The sequence below is a fragment of the Eleginops maclovinus genome, chromosome 3 (genome assembly GCF_036324505.1).
Source record: "Eleginops maclovinus isolate JMC-PN-2008 ecotype Puerto Natales chromosome 3, JC_Emac_rtc_rv5, whole genome shotgun sequence".
In the NCBI taxonomy this organism is placed as follows: Eukaryota; Metazoa; Chordata; class Actinopteri; order Perciformes; family Eleginopidae; genus Eleginops; species Eleginops maclovinus.
In genome coordinates, this window is record NC_086351.1 from 17,085,440 (window position 1) to 17,103,528 (window position 18,089).

The following is an 18,089-nucleotide window of genomic DNA, read 5'->3' on the forward strand; positions in this document are numbered from 1 at the left end:
TTGTTGCTTCTTCATAAGTGCAAGAAACTATGTGACGTGCGGACACTTACACACACACTTTAAAAAGACTTGAAGGCAGGATCTGTGTTGTGCTGCTGTTTTGTTTTACTGGTGTGACGGACAGAGAAAGCAAAATTGTCGACAGCTGACAACTTGTCAAGTTTATAGTTAGGACGCCTTTCTTCTTTGCGTCTCCTCTAAAATAACACACAAAGATAGAAGAAACTCCTGCTGATCAAAAACAAGTGTGCGTCCTTGGTATTTGCATGAAAATAGTCTAACTGTGTTTTGAATTAAATCTGACATTATTATGCACCAGGCCTCATCACATCATCAGAAAAGGTTTGTGTTTTGGGCTTAAGATAGATGATAAAATGGGGCCCTTTATTGTTAGAATTAGCAATGCAAAAATGCTAAGTAGCTGATCCTAGGAGAGAAGAATAAAAGTGATCCAGAAATGTCAGTTCCCATGATGTGACAGATATCTGCTACAGAATGACAGGCTAAACTTCAGCCTCATATGAACATCCAGTTAGTAAAGCATACATGAAATCAGAGAATAATTCATGTGTAACTGGAGTAACTTGTGTTTGTTAAGAGCGACATACAACAACAACAACATGCGCTGGAATAAGTGTCTGGCCTAATTAACCCCCAAAGTAGTATACATACACAAACAAGTGCATACACACAATGGTGCTGTGAGCTGTTTTGTATCCGAGCTGGTTAAATGTCTCCAGACAGGAAACACTGGCACATAGGGCTATGGGCCAGTGTTCACTTGGACAAGAGCGCCTACGCGGACACATACATCAATATTGGTATAATATTCCGGTTGCATCAATGCATCATGGGTTTGCATTTAATGTTTTCAGACACTGCTGCAGGTGGCTAATATTGAGTTGGGAAGGACATTTCAAAGGGCCCAGAAATGTGGTAAGTCTTTTTTTTAAATATATATAATTGATATCTTTATACACTGCTGCAACATTCTTTTGATACCTTGAGTTTAATCCTTTTTATTATTTAAATCAGACTTGTCAGATTATACTGCCATCTCACAATACCGTCAAAATAACATTTGCAGAGGAGATGACGTTTACAAGCTGTAGCTAAAGACAGCAAACTAATTAAATTATATGAAATTAATATGATTAACACACATAATATACATAAGTAGTATTTTTTGTGGGTTTTGTGTCAGATTATGACTGTGTGTACAAGAAGAACCTTTAGGCGATTCTATTGTTGATTATCACATTAAAGGAAGATGATATCTGTCATCCCTGCCATTGTCATTAATGCAGTGTTGCAAGCCAGAAATATAATATGCCACAAATGGTGAAAGGTTTTCAATGGGGCATTAATTAATCCGTATTGGCTCACGTGAAAAAAATTAGAAGGATAAGTCGCACAAATCAGCTAACCTACGGAGGCATTTCTTCTATTGAGTCGTTTCATTACAACAATTAATGTGTTCAACAGAGACCTTCATTTTGAAATGTCTCTCATCTGTAGTTTACACCTACAGAACGAATGCAGTGTGGGGCATAAAAAAACGATTCAAAATGACTTGCAGTCTCCACCAATACTCCAGTGTGTAGTACTTCAGCACAATAGCCTCATATTCTAGCTATAATGTAAAAACAGACAAGTGTAATATCACTGCTGCATTGGCTTTAGGTGACGCCTGTGATGGAAGAATTGGGATATCATATCATTTCTCTGAGGTAGAAAATAACACACTTTATATTCATTCTCTGGCACAGTAACACGCCATAAATACTGATGATGGTAATGACAATATGAAATGTTATTTATTCCTAAGAGGGAAACTTAGTTGCCACACAATCAGTAGGCAACAATAACAGCAGAGCATCCAGAGACGAGATTACCTGTCTGCTTAAACCGGTGCATCAAATGAATTATTCAGCCTGCTTTCACGGTTACATTGCTACAATCTGTTGCATTTCACGAGAGGGCTTTAAAGGGAAGAAGGACATTTTTAATTGTCAGTTTGACCCTGCTGCTCTCACTCTTGCGGGTTGGTAAGTGAAAAATGTAGGATGGATTTAGGTACAGCTGTGTCCGACTGTCCCCTAAAATGTTTTCGCATTTTGGGAAAAATTCACATTGTCTGAAGTATACAAATATATGGGTATCCATACAGTTCAGGTATGTAAATTCTTAGTAACCAGCACAGGGAGTTGAAGAAGTGAAATTCAATCCAAATTGAATGAGCAAATGATTGCTAAAGTCACACGCAAATTGATTTTCCTTAGCCCCAAGCACGACGATGTTCCCTTTCTTGCTCCAGGCTCAGGTTTTCTTGTCCTTGTCCTGACAGGTGAGGAGTTTGTTTCGTAAATCCCAGTACTGTCACTTGGTTTGCAGTCCAAACTACTGCATGGTGCAGACAACTGCTCATGTCTCATGGAAAATTAATGGAGGCAGAATGGGCGGCTTAGTGGATCTTCACCCTAACAGAAAGAGTCAGTGTGGATGCACAGTGTGAGCAGGAACACTGAGGAGGAAAAAATGTTTTTATTTCTGTTCTATTAGGTTTATACTATGCTTGCATTTCATCACAAACACGGTTTATTATTCATAAACTGTGTTATATTTATTGTGCAGATGGGAAGAAATAAAGGCTTCTTCATTGACTTGTTAAGTTTTAAAGCTTTTGTATCAAACAGAACACATTGTTGCCCAACTTCACAGGTATCACCTAAGGTTTCAGGTATGAAACATTAACAGAAATGTAACTTTTAGTTATGGATGTAATTAATTAATGGCATTTTAAAAAATCCAATATTTGTCATTGGTTTCCATAACTTGGGGGGAGGATATCATGTATTTGCTCCTTGTATTTATGTATAAATAGCATAATACATTCTAGGTGTGCTGCATGAAAAAAAAAAAGTATAAATCTTTCAAAACAGCATACGTTAATATTTAAATAGTGGGTTTTTTAAAGTATTTTCATTAATAAATTATCTATCATGTCAATTTTTACAAATTTCAAAGTGAATCTCAATTATGTTTTTTGCTTTGCTGTAAATTGTGCTTCTAAGCTTCTTCCTAGAAAATGTGAAAGACCAAAAGAAAAGGAACCACCCACACATTGAGCTACTATGTGGTGTTCTCTATGTGCTTATAAGCGCTTCCCTGTAGTCAATGCTACTCAACAACACAAGTTGTAGCCAAGAGCTGCAAGAACTTGACAAGGGCAAATTACTGAAGTGAACTTACGAAATACTACATGTGTTTCCTCAAATTGGGGAGTGTTTACAATATGCACTTGTAGTCATTAACCAAGGCTTAATGTATCCATCAAAGTGTCACTGTTTTGTGGATTGGATATTGAAAAGTTTGCCTCCAGTTTTTGTGGTTTTTTTGCTTCATTTGGGAAAACAAAAACATAGTGGCATCCTGTTGCTACAGAGAGACGCGATGATAATAGGAAAAATAAGACATGAACAACGGAGGAGATGTCAATAAAATGACAGGGAGGTTGGTTGTTTGCCTGTAGGAAAGTGTGTGTACATGTGAATGCTATGGGGTGAATAAAAGAGAGATGGAGTTTTCAATATGTGGTGTTTTGTGTTTAACTGACAGGATGTGTATAGGTAGCAAGATCGTACTGTGAAGAGTGGATCCCATACTGTTACCTCTGATAGCAGCTGTGGGACACTGCAAACTGCAGTAGGGCAATATAGAAAAGTGTTAAAACTCCAGCAGAGCAAACAAACACTTCCATCTGTGTTTTGCTGAGGGGGATATAGTAAAGGAGAAAGAGTTAAGGCAAAATATAAGGGTGCAATAGACAATTTTATTGATGCACCTGGTTACATGTGATAAATACTTAGCTTTGGTGCTTCTAAGCAAGGTGGCTATCTTTAAATAAATAAGTCAATCTTCACTTATAACTGCACAAGGATTTCAGTTTTAACTATAGGAAGAGGGAGATTTTCATATAAGTGGGACCGCATCCCTCAAATGGGAAAATTCTCATTTTAAATCCAATCCAATCCATTAGCAAGCAACATGGGAAATCATTCAGTTGGAAAATGGGATCCAATCCCCAAATGTGACAAAACGAGAAATCCCCCAGCTGAATGGGATGTCGTCGCTTTTTTTCTTTTTCTTAAAGACACTCGGCATCAAAGAGCTCAAAGACCCAGGAGAGAACAATACGCACTCCATAGGGTTAATAGTTCAAGCATGGCACATCAGAAGACGTCTATTATTTGCAAAAAAGATCAAGAAATATGTATTAGAAAATGTTTATTCATGTTGCTATTAGCATTTTTAAATCATAAAAAATGTAATAGATATGTCTACTGCAGAAAAAGGGTAAAGACTGCAAACTAAGAAATGAAAATAAGTAGATACTATATACACTGAATAAGTTAATAGAAAATCATGATTAACTCCAGCCTGTGTGGCTTCCCCTGTTCAATACATTACTCCACATAATTGTGAAGCAACCCAGAAAGAATTGGCCGTGAGAAAAGTTGGAGTAAAATGTATCAATGAACTGCCATTTACTAAAGAATTGAATTCTCCCGATGATGTTAAGATAGCAATAAATGTCATTGCAACTTCCAGTTACTTGACAGCATCGATGGGCTTTGGTCGGGATCACATCCCATAGTGATGTTTGAATGTAGAATAAGTGGATTTAAATAATGCATGTATGTTGTCTCGGTCTGACAGTGCAGGACTGCCAGATAATTACACAATATTTTTCTCAGGAGAGCTTCATCTTAATTTTTCACAGAACATCAAATGACATTAATTTCCCATTTATGAAAGTATTGAACCACTTCTGCGATGAATGGGGGCTTAATGCCTGGTGATCATATAAGATGCAGTTAAGGCTAAACGCATTTTTAAAATCCTCCTGATCGTTATTGAAACTACAGAATGATAATGGGCTTTATGTGATATCTGGACTCTTTTCATTCTTCTGTTTCATTTGTATTACCATTAGGGGAGGGCAGGATAAGGACAACTATTAAAAGACCATATCAGATAGTGGGAGAGATACACAAACAGAATGATTAAAAACAAGGCAAAAGAGGAAAAATAGACTAGGTTTATAGGGTGGGAGGAGAGACAGAATTAAATAAAAAGCCTAAACCGATAAAATGTGTTCAGGCAAAAGGTATGGATAAGTAAACATCGAGTGGCACATTTCCTTGTATTTTTCCTGAACCTAATGATTTTAAAGCAATATCTGACCAAGTCAAATGTAGTGGCTGTTTTTGTGGCAGTATAAAAAGTGAACACAACCCCTGATTTAATCACTTGACATTTAAAACATTAAACTGTATTATGAGGCTGCATGATCATGAAATCAGGACTCATTATATCCAAATATCAATAACTATACATTGACAAGATCATAACAAATAATTTAAATATGAACACATTTTACATTTTTGGCTAACTTGTATTTCCATATCAAAAAATACAATAACGAATTTTGATGTTCAATCTTAATCTAGTTCTGTCATAAGTATATTTTCCATCCGCTATGGAAGATAAGCCCAGCAATATTTTTCCTCGCACCCATGAAGTTAAAAGAATTTGCAGAATCATCACTTCCTATTTTTATCTTCGGGCGCCCCTTTGAAGTCAACATTCACTTATTTTCAGTCTGTTTTCCTTATTAAGTGCTGACTCTTAGGATCTGTCATGAAGAAACAGACTTATTATAGCAAGCCTGAACAGGAAGAAGTGACATGGTCATGATGGAACTGTGGATGATGTGTGCTCTTTAGGGCTGGGTAGGGTGGGCTTCCCGCTTCTGCAGACTCTCTCCCTCACAGCATGGAGGGGAGGACATTATCGAACGACGAGCGCAGAGAAGACAGAAATACAGCGTATGGTAAACACACGGGCTGATTATACGATTTACACATCGGATTGGATTGTCGAATTTGCATGACAGCTTTATGCACTAAAAGTGATGAGACATTAGGAGAACAACACATTTTACTAATGTAGAAACAAAAGCTGTGTGGCCATTTAAAGACCTGTAATAACATATTCTGGATATTTTTTATTTATAAGGAACCTAACAAAGAAGATGATACCCATATAGACCTAACTTGAATTTGAAACATTCAAGTGTTTGTCCATTCTAGACACTATATCTCTATGACAGGATGCGCCAGTAAAGTCAGAAAGCTGCTGATCGATGGACTTCTTGTTAACGAGAGCTGATGGAAGCTCTGATCAAGTGATCAAAGTCGGCATTAATCTTGCGGCAAGAGAGTTAAATATTACTGCTGTCTATCAATACAGCAGCCTGGATGGACAGAATGTGGTTTTATAGAGGGACAAACGCTTAATTACACAGTAATATACACACACACACACACACACACACACACACACACACACACATTGGCACACTACACTATTTGAGAATAGCAGATTAACTTATAATAAAAGCGTGTAACTATAAGTAGACTATAATAAAATAAAAACGGTAATTGTCTTAATGTCACTGCAACAGATAAATGGTTCCTCTCTGTGTGATCAGTATACAACAGTGTGTGTGTGTGTGTGTGTGTGTGTGTGTGTGTGTGTGTGTGTGTGTGTGTGTGTGTGTGTGTGTGTGTGTGTGTGTGTGTGTGTGTGTATGTGTGGTTTGTGAGCTCAAAGCAATTGGTCAACCTATATAACACACACACACACACACACACACACACACACACACACACACACACACACACACACACACACACACACACACACACACACACACACACACACACACACACACACACACACACACACACAAACAGAGAAAATGGACACCACTGGCAAGGACAAGCAATGCATCTCTTTCAATATAGAGGTCAGCTACTCGGTGGGCATAGAAAGTGTAAGTGTATCTGTGTTTGTGTGTGTATCTTTGAGCTGAAAGCTGCATTCATTGATTTATTGGCCACTTGAGGAGCACAAAACAATGTATATACAACACTGATTTTGACCTTCTAATTAAGTTGCTCATTTATATATCCGGCAGATATATCAGCTTTCATTTGGAGGTGTTTTTCTGTTCAGTTAATTTATGTAAATCAGATGTTGGCTATTTTAGCTCTGAGGAAAAAAAATCAGGCTTTAGGTGTTAAATGCTCAGTCAATTGTTTGTATCTGTTGTTAGTTTCTGGAAAGATAGTGTCCAGTGTGTAATATGAGTCATACTTTATTTAAGCATCTACCATTAGACACCAGTCACCAGCAGCTTTTAAAATACATCATGCTCTGACAGCAGTAAGTAGAACCCCTATTAAAATGCTAGCCTGAAAAAAGAATTTTGATCAGATAACATGGCACAATACTTTTTTTTATCAGATTTTTTTATGGAATCAGTTGTCAACTTAGAACAACCATGGCTACTCACTGTCCTTTTTTTGCTTTCAGGAGCAGTTAGATTTTTGGTTTCTTACAAACACTGAAACCCACGCAGGCAGCAGAAAGCAGCAGCTAAGGATGTAATGAATCACTCACTTTCTACAAAATCACACAGCTATACCTCACAGTATACAGTAGCACAGCAGTGTGTGTGTCCGGGTGAGAAACTGAGCCGCCCACCATGCTGTCCCTCACAAATCATACTGCCAGAGCACGGGGCACAGCTCCCTGTCTGTCCTTGATTTCCATTTCGTTCAGCTTGAAGCAGCTCCCCTCTCTCTATCTATATTTGATCGTTCTGTATCTCCATCTCTTCTCTCTCATTCTGTGTCACTTTCAGTTTGCTTCTCCCCACCTCAGCTTTTCCTTTTCTCCCATCTTGTCCTTGCTTTGTTATCTCTCTCCATGTTTACTCACCCTACTTTCCCTCTCTCTGTCATGCTCTCTAACACCAACACCCAATGACATCCTCAATCTCATCCTCATGCATCACCCCTACCTTCTTTCTCTTTATCCATCTCTCCTTACAACCCCATCTTCCCCTTCTCTCTTACCCTTGTGCATGTGTGCGCCTCAATTTGCGTGCCGCACAGTCAATAGTCAATTAATCACTCAGATCTTCCTACTAAATCAACCAAAGGTGATCTGAGGAGTGAGACAGAGCGAGGGAGCCGCACTGACACGGCTTGTACACAGACAGATGTTGTAACACCAAAAGGCTGAGATGCCCCGTGCGTGACTGATAAAACATGAAAATGCAGTGATATTTGTGACAGTTGCGGGTGTATCTGTTCTTGGGAAATGTGTTTATATTCCTCAAACTAAGGCGATGAAGATAGGCATGATATTTGTTCCTGTACCTAAGCTCAGACACTTAATTTGTTCTGGCGTTATAGATTTTTTAAACAATATCCAGCCCCAGCTAGGCATGCTTTCCACCTTTTCATGACCTGCAAATAACAACACCGTGATGTGCACAGGGGAAACATGACAAGACTGCTGGATTCTCACCAATTAGACGCTTAAAGATGACTTCCATTACAAACCTCTGAGATCATTGGAGGTGCTTTTAAAGGTTGGTGGCAAAGGAGTTAGACTAACACACTTAAATATTCTGACCTTTGAGGGAACCAACCTTGGTGTGTGTAGGAAGATTGAGTGTGTGATGCCACTGCTGCTGCATCAATATGAGCCTGACCTATTGAGAAACTCTCACTGTAGAAAAAAACACATCTCTGCCAGTGCAATGCAATTGTCTCGGTGATCGACACCTACCTGTCATGCCTGGAGGGGTTTTTAAGAATTTTCCGTTGAAATTTTGTATCACCACATCGCACTTCTCTGTCGACTCCATCCTGAGAGGGAGAGAAAAAAGAGAGAGGCACTACTTGAGGACCATAAGCTTATCAATTTATACTAGTGTCGCTTTTAAAAGTGTGAATGTACTGTATGTGGATATATGTGGATGCAAATGTCATTTAAATACATGAAATGCTTTTCTTTTGTGCTTGCTTGTCTACATGCCTGAGAAAAAAAATGCCTTAGGTAGGCCCTGCGTGAGTGTCAGTCAAAATGTTTTCTATGGGGTTTCCTCTCCTTTGTCCGGGTTTAAAAGCTCCATTCAGTCTGATCTGTTGTGTGTCATGTCCTCTTTGTCTGCCCCCATTCAGCTCAGCTCACCCAATCACAGCTCAATGACTAATTGCCTGCTTGGCAAGCAAAAGCCAGTGTGTGTGTGTGTGTGTGTGTGTGTGTGTGTGTGTGTGTGTGTGTGTGTGTGTGTGTGTGTGTGTGTGTGTGTGTGTGTGTGTGTGTGTGCGTGCGTGCGTGCATACATGCGTGCGTTTGTGTGGGAGAGAAAAATAGCGACGTGAGCTGTGTCCATGTGGTATGTGAGCATGCATGTCGGTGGGGGTCTTGGGTTCTATACACATAGCCAGTGACCCTGAATAGAGCCCCGGCTGCATTCTAATCACTGGCACACTCCACGGTGTAACTGAGAAGACCACACACACACACACACGCAAAACACACAAACTGAGCAGGGCGAAGGGGCCAAGGTTACTGGAATGTGCAGTTACAGATGGAAGTAATTGGGTAGAAAATGGCAGAGAGTTAACTTGAAATAATGTTGCTTCTTCTTTGTAGGATTTTAATCAGTTAGAACCTCCCTAAAGTGTGATAGCTTGGTTACTTCAATTCCATATTATATTGTACCTGATAAGTTAATTTAATTCTCCCAGCAAAAGCCTACATTTAACTAAAACTGGATCTATAATAAGTTTTTCGTAAAATCTATAAGGGGAAAGTTTGGATGCATACCTGGCAAAGCCGACTCCTCTGCTCAGGCCGTTGGCGTCCCTCAGTATTCGTGTGGATATGACATGACCAAAGGGCTTCAGCATGTTCTCCAGCTCCTGCTCATCCATAGACAGCGGCAGGTTGGAGATGTAGAGGTTGGTGGGGTCCTGCTCCTGTTGCTGTTGGGAGACACAGGGGCAGAAGACACTTGCTATTACTTGGCTTAACAATGTTGGAACATTTGTCTCTAAAGCCTTGAACATATTCAGAATACAAACTTTTATGATATTTATTATTGATAATACTCTTCACAAAACTGTTTTCTTGAAGATCAGCAGTACATACAGTACAATAGAAATGGACAGTACTGTTGGATTCATCCTCACTTTGGCTGGATAGATCTAGAAATGAGATTTCACTTGTGCTAAGCAAAAAACAACTGTTTTGATTAGCACAAGGGCAATCTCATTTTAGCTAAGTAAAATGCTCAAAGTGAAGTAAGAGAAATAAAAGTGTTTACTTTAGCCCTCCACTAAAAGCTTGTTTTGTAGCAGTAAATGCATTAAAGGCTAACGTAGTGCCATTTAAGTAATTGATTTCCATATTCATGACTTAAAAATATCTGTGAATTGAACTTAAGTGCTGAACTCTCCTCAAAAGGGGAATAAACATTCCATTGAAAAGGCAGCGCACAAGCTTCCTACTCAGAACCCCTGAAGCAATAAGGAAAGTCCCTCAGGATTCATAGATGTTAACCGAGTCACATTCAATTTGTTAGAGGGAATGAGGGAACTTCTTTCTAATGTGCCTCTCAGTTAGTTAGAGTGGTACACTTAAATTATTTTGGTTCTGTTTAGCTGCACTCCATTGAAATGATCCTCCGCAGTAGACCAAAGGCTGTGTGTGCACGTTTGTGTGTGCATGTGCGTGTAACTGGAGTTCTAGCAAATTAAAGAGCGATGGTTGCAGGAAAGGGCGTGAGGGAGCAGCCTAGTCTTCTAAAATGTATGTTCCCATACAATCATTGTCAATTACGTTTGGGGGGGGACCTATTTTCTCCAAAATTACATTTGCTTACGTTTGAGCTGTGATGTGAAACTTACATCCCAGATGTAACGTACTCAACTATCCTCACACGCGTGAATACATTATTCAAGAAATCTTTCCATCATTTTGGAATATTTTGAAATATTCTTCCTATGAATGAACTGTCCCTGGTCCACATCTTGTCAGGTATAATCGTTTCACTTCGTTGTCAAAAACTCACCCCCCCCCCCCCCACACACACACACACACACAAAGTCATAAAGAGCATGGTTGTACACTGGTTGTACATTTGATTCCACTGTTGATATGGAAATTAAATAAATATATAAAGTATGTTCTGTCTGGTTTTCTGTATACTTAATCCACTGTTAAGTTTAATCTTAGTGCTAGGACAAAAAACAATATATGTGTGATATATAACTGCGTGTGTGAATAGTTTTGGCAAAAAAAAGCTTTCAAGAGTGGGAGGTCTATGTATTCAGTGAAGGAATATTTTACCTTTCTTTCTGAATCTTAATACGTCTCTTTGTCAGCAGGGATTCCCTTTGGCAGAGTGTCCAACACATAAAGCGCCACAGTTTTTCTTCCCACACAGGGCAACTGACTTTCAATGTAATATTTTACATTTGCGTACATGCTTGTGGGTGCGTTAAATTATGCAGGCAGCAAAATCAAAGTATTGAATCATGTTGCTGTCATTTATTTCAGTCATCTTCCTCAAGACTTACGTCACTGAGGCCTTCTTCTTGCCACAGAGGTGGGTAAGAAAAACGTTTTCCTAAACAGACCATACTATTTTAAAAATTAGAAAAATACTTCTTATTGCCTCACTTAGGTTTCAGGTAAAGTTTTGATACATTTTAAGGAAACAAGTATTATGTCCCCCTTTGCTTATATTGGGAAACATCAAGAAGGGATCCCCTAATTCCGATCAGAAATGTGTACGCTCTAATGCTAAAAACTTCAAACTTTTCGTACAGACATGGTGAAAGTGAGCGTTTTGTTTTGCAAACATTACCTATAAAATGGTTAAAAGCATGGCATGTGACCCTTTCATTATCATCAACAAATTCAGACATACATGACTATACTGTGAGCTTTCTATTTATGGAATCAAGATACTTTTTGGCTGGGGCAAATCGTCTCATGGAGGACCATGGTTTATATCCAGTGACAAACTTCAGCACAGTGGTAAGATTCAGAAAAAATAATGGTTAATAAGGACTATGATGACAAATAGGAAATTATAAACACCCAGTTGTTGTGAGAAACCTTTAAATAAAAAGAGGAACTTTACAAAATGTGAATACCCTTGAAAAAATTCAGCAGTGAATTATTGTCTAAAGCTCATAAAGGTACCATTGCACATCCAAGTTACAAGAACCCAGCAGAGAACCGACTGGAGAAACTGAAACACATCCATCGCCATGTCACACTTATACAAAGTTATACATAGGTCTCTGAGTCTCTGTCATTCAAACAAATTAGCTCCAAAGCCCACCTGAGCCTATGCTGCGCTGTAGTTTAAACTTTTAGGCTGTGGACTTTGTCACTAGTAACAATTACTCATCTAGAAAGGAATCAAATTTGTCAGTCTACAGTTGCTCTGCAGATTTGTCCTACAGCCTTCTATGGAGGCACCACTGACAGAATCCTGTTCTCCATGTTTGAAAGCCATAATACTAAAAGATTAAATTGTAAGACAGAAGATTTCCTATCCCTGCGGTCAATGTGGTTGCAATTTAATTTCATCCAAAGAAAATATTTATTAAACAAAATCTCAATGTGGTTTTCCCAATTTACAAAAAAGTGGGTCAGCCACATTCCCATACCACATTTTCCGTGCAGTTACTGTAACAAAAGAAATTAATTCAGATTTGATGTGAACAAGAGGGATGCCACAACCTCTCCTCCACTCCTCCGGTTGTTGATTCTAGCATGTCTCAGCTAGTCTGAAAATCCTTCGTTTTTTTCATTTATATTGTCTCAAACCAGGGAAATCAAGAGTGTGATGGGTACAAAATCAACAGGGGTGGGTTATTGAAATCACATTACACTCTACTATACCATCTCCAGACACAGTTGGCTGCAAAATCGTGTATTTGCCCAAGTACTTCTGGGATACGAGCTAAAGTGCTTTAGAGCACCTACATGTGAATGAACTCTGCTTGACTTTGCTCAAAGTTGCTATTTGCACAAAGTTGCTTTTCGGTGATCTCTTACTCTGCATGTTGCAAACGAGTCACTCTCTCTCTCTCTCTTTCTCTGTCTATTTGTCCCTCTGTGTCTTTGTCTCTCTCCCTCTCTCTCCGTAACATCTGTCACAAGCTGGAAACAGCTTTACACCAACTGTGCCTCTCCCTGGCTGTGTTGCCTGCCTGCCAGCCAGCCAGTCAGCCTGTGTTTTCAGCCCCATTAAACCTCATTGCTGCATCATTATAGCAGGTCTGCACCTTTTATCATGCCACTTCCTGGTTACCCTGAAAAGCAACGACACCTGCTGAATAGCTAGAGGGTAAAGAGAGGGCAAAGCAACGGTTAAATACCTGTGAAAAACACCTGCTGGGTCTGTATGCTATGGATGGATATGAGGTGAGACGCCACTTGAATGTCACATATCTTTGCAATCCCGCTCTGCATTTCAAATATAGCAACACTTCACATCAGAGATGGCGATCACAGCCTCGAACAACCCTGAACGGGAATGAGCAGGAATTGTAGAAAAAAGAGAAAGAGTTAAGTGAAGACTAAGGGGAGAAATTCTTTAAAAACAACAGGCAGAGCACTTGTAAAGAGGCAGGATGTTTTTAGGGAAATGAGACTTTCAATTCATTATGTGTAGACAGCTTCCTCTTACCTCTCAAGCTTGTTTTACACCTAATCCTGCTCATTTCCTTTTTTAATCCATCTATTCTTCCTCCTTCAGCCCACCTCCTCTTTATCCCTAACTTTCCCCTTTCTCATGCTCCTCCTCCATGCTTTCATTACTTCTATTTCCTACATGCTATTTGCCACTCCTTTTCTTCAGATTAAACCCTAATCTCCTCTTACTTTCTGTCTAAAATGCGATCTGAATTCCTAATTAATATTTAAAGAGCAGAATTTCCCCTTCCTGCGCTCTTTTCCCTCTTCATCTTCAGTCTCCTTCATTTCCCTTCATCCCTCACAACAACTTCATTCTCTCTCTGCATTTCTGCCTTCCTCCATCTTCCTCTTCCTCACGCCAAGATCTAATCTTTCATAATGATTGTCTGGGTGTCTAAATGCTCTCTAACGGCTTAATCAATACTTAATGAACATACCATAAATACTTTATGAACCCTAAACCCTGAAATCCCCGGGGTTTCATTAGCCATAGAGATATACACTTTTCTCCATCTTTATGATGACTGGAGGCTCAGAGAAATCAACACTGGATGCTGATTACCTCATCATGGAGTCTCTGGTCAGTTCATTCTGTATTACTGTCTGCCGCTGCTTCTAATGTGTATGTGTTTGCCCCGTGTAATAAGAAGGGTTATTTGATGTATTTCCTTTCAGTTATGCAGGTTGTCACACACCCACTGCATCGTAAATTATTCTTCTTTTAAGTTTGTGATCACTTGTAACTTCTGTCTGTTTGTTTCTAGTGTGAGTGAGTTAGAAAAAAATGAAATATCTATATTTCAGTCAGACAACTCACGTGTTTCATTAATATGTTTAATAGAAGCAGTACATAGTTTGAGTTTGGCGTCTAGGCTCGGGCCTCATCACTCCACATATTAACATAGAACATTGAGTGATGATTAGATAACTATTCCCCGAGCCTACAGGTGGAAGCTGGGGAGGAAGCTGGGGTGGTGGTGGGGCAGGCGAGCATCGCCAACGTGAACGCAGCAGCAGCAGCGAGGTGAACGCATTATCAGCGTGGAAACTAGGCAGAGGTAGGCAGATCCAACAGATTAAATAGAGCACCAGATTAGGAGACTATGTTTGGTTGGTTGCAAGAGTGATGAGCGGCGTTATGTGCGAATGTATCATTGGTGCTCGAGTTGACTGCCTGAACATGAACATGAAGATATTTTATGAAACACTGCTGCATGTTTCAGCCACCACAACGTGCAAGGTAAGTTCATTTGACAGTCACTTGAGCATGATTTGAAAATAAACTAGACATCAGACATAAGCCTGCACATTATTTTTGTCCATTTGTTGCATCCTCATATAGAACACATGCTGAACAAATCAAACTGAGTGTTAAAGGTAAGTGTGTCATTATTGAAAGTAATACTTTGTTGAGTTAAGTTTTCCCTCAGTTTCTTTTTGACGCAACCCTAAGATAAGGACAGGTGACACTCCTTTATAGCATCAGACTTGGCCATGTGTGGATTGTTTTTTATTACATAAACCACACTAAAATACGCCTGAGGGATTGTCTTACAGGGCATAGATATTCCATTAAAATCACACGAATAGCCCATGGCTAGACCCTTACAAACACTAATGATTCATATTCATTGAGGACATAAACAGGAAACAGATTAGAGATTTAACCAAAGGTAAGTTTATTGGATCCTGGACTCAATGATGATGTGCATGTTGCATGTGCTTCCCCATTTTCTTTAACAGCAAAAATAAAAACATATTGACAGCCATGTTCACCTATTTCCTTATATGATATTTTTCTTTCTGTGTAATCACCACATCTTATTTCATTACTTTAATTTTCACGTTATTATCCATAACGTGGATGTGATTCCCCACATGTTGATTTTGTAATAATTAAGCTGCTCCAATAAAAGGTATTTTAACTTTTACATCCTTGTTATGATATATTCTTAAATTATCAGATGCCTTCTTGTTTATTTATATATGTGAGTTTGCAAGTTAAAAGATCCCAGAGCATGTGGATGTATTGTATGCTTTTTTAAATCTGGAGAGATAACCAATTCTCAGTAAAAAACAAAACTGATTGATCCATAAATGTTACAATTATACACAAAGTTCTGCTGTGTTTAAGTACTTCTTAAAGTAATTGACTTTAGAAGTTTTCTAAATGAAAGATATAATGCTCAAGCATTATCAATAAAGGGTTTAGAAGGTTTTCAAAAGATAGCATAGTTATGAAAATATTCAGATGCAGAAAAGCTGTTTCCCACTCTGAGCCTCTGTTGGCTGTGAAGTGGCAAAGAAAGCCTGGCTATTCAAAGAAATGGCATCACACTTGACTAAGTGAGAGACTATGTTTCCATGTTTAATTCAATTTCATGACGGGCAGAAAGTTTTTTTTCCCTCTGGCTTCCAACACTTCATGCGTCTTCACACTCTGCATGACTCGCTTAAAGCAATGACAGAGGCCTTTATAGAAAACGGTGACTACACACACTGCTCATATTCTAATCACACGTGCAGTTAAAATTCAATCCACCTATTTATTTTTACTGGTTACTGGTTTGCTTCTTCTTCGCTTCAACCCTTGATATATATACTGTATATATATTAATACATTTTTTTATTTTGCATTGCCCTCCACACAGTCCTCTCTTTTCCGTTGGAATGTTAACATGGATCCGTCCCTTCTCATACCATCTTTCTCTTTTTTCCACTCACACTGTCTGTACCGTGAGTATTAAAAGGGCAGTTATTCATCACAAAGTCAGAGCAGAGTGCAGTCCCTGCTGCACACCAGTGTTCAGGCTGCTTGTCAGCCAGCCGTCCAGAGCTAAAATCAATCACCCAAACCTGAGACACTACCATCAGAGAGGGCCAGACACAGATAGAAGAGAGAGGGAAAGCTGGGGGGGGGGCTGGATTTGGGCACATGGAAGGGCAGCTGAGAAGATTAAACACATATTTCCTGGGCTGATGCAGATCAAAATGTCAATTTCACTTGAATGGGATTTAAGGGAAAATATTCTAGATGGATAGTTGCCTGGATAGACTAAACAACTTTCTGCCGTGATTGTAATGTTGCATCTGTGATGTTTTTTGATGTAGCTGTTTATTCTTCAAACCGACCACACAAACACAACATGTGAGTGTGGGCCTGATTCCTGCCAGAGTAGATGTGGGGTCATTTCCTGTGGTGATTGTGGTTGTAGTTACTCTTCATGGCTCAGTCATATACTTTTTTCAGCCAGAAACCCCAAATATGGCATTTAGACTCATTGGAAAACTATAATGTGTTCTTGCACATCATGCATTTGGGATTTGACGTTACAATTTGGGCTGACTAAAAAAGTCTCTGAGTCCACTCTGGGAAGCCAATTGAGAAAAAACATATACAGATATGCTTTGAAATACAAAACACATGCGTCCTTAAATTAGACTTCCAGACTCAAGGCACTGCTATAACACAACATACCATTATGTAAGTGTTACACACACAGATGCCTACCCAAAAACTTCTTAATGCTTTAAAATTACTCAATGTGTACAGTGTTCTCTAGGTCTCTTTCTTTCCTGTCCGTAGAACTGAATGCTGTAATCAAGGCTAATAGCACTCAGCTGTTGGCCAGTCTAATTCCCTGGAATGCAGATGAATGATCCGGGAGACAGGCCTACGCAAACACACACACACACACACACACACACACACACACACACACACACACACACACACACACACACACACACACACACACACACACACACACACACACACACACACACACACACACACACACACTTTCAATATTCAAGTATTTGTTTCTCATGCACTTGCCACTCAAAAAAGTGTGAGTGTGTGCTTGTGGTCAGCATGCACTTCCTTGCGGTGTGAGTTGGCTGACAGAAGTACGTATGTGTGTACATGATTGCATGTATTTCTCGAACGTCAATAAAAACTCAGGAAAAATGTCCATTCCATCTCCATGTCAAGAATTCCCTTAGTGAACAGCATACAGCATGCTAGAGAATCTTTTTAGCTGAATTGACATGCATACTTTGTTTCTCAGTTAACTAAATTATTCTAGTTATTTACCCTTATTTTAAAAATACTGTCATGCTTAAGTGGTGGCCCTGAAAAGGTCAGGTTGATGGATTTTTAAAGAATCACTCGAAGCAAAAGTGAAATAACCTTGAGCTGAAATTCTAAATTATTTACATATAGAGATTATTTTAAACATATCTCATTTTAAAGCTATGAAAGATCCACGTGCCAAGCCTACTTAAAGTCTTACAAAGTTCCATATGAACTTGTACATTTTAGAGTCCAGATGGGTTACAGACTAAAACACACTCAACAAAAACACAGACGCTCTGTGTCTCGAGATAATAAAAGTAAATCCCATTCCGCAGATCCAATCTGTGCATAATAAGGAACAACA

At 39.1% G+C, this 18,089-nt stretch overlaps 1 protein-coding gene across 1 annotated transcript in view; it reads right to left on the reverse strand.

Annotated features, from left to right (window-relative positions):
• Positions 1–18,089, reverse strand: part of LOC134862003 (RNA-binding motif, single-stranded-interacting protein 3-like) — a 105,065-nt gene that overhangs the window by 22,826 nt on the left and 64,150 nt on the right. Inside the window, exons 5-6 of the mRNA XM_063879651.1 lie at positions 9,757–9,914; positions 8,710–8,789 (exon numbers count right to left, since the gene is read on the reverse strand). Of these exons, the coding sequence (XP_063735721.1) occupies positions 8,710–8,789; positions 9,757–9,914 (238 nt within the window). The remainder of the gene's footprint in view (positions 1–8,709; positions 8,790–9,756; positions 9,915–18,089) is intronic.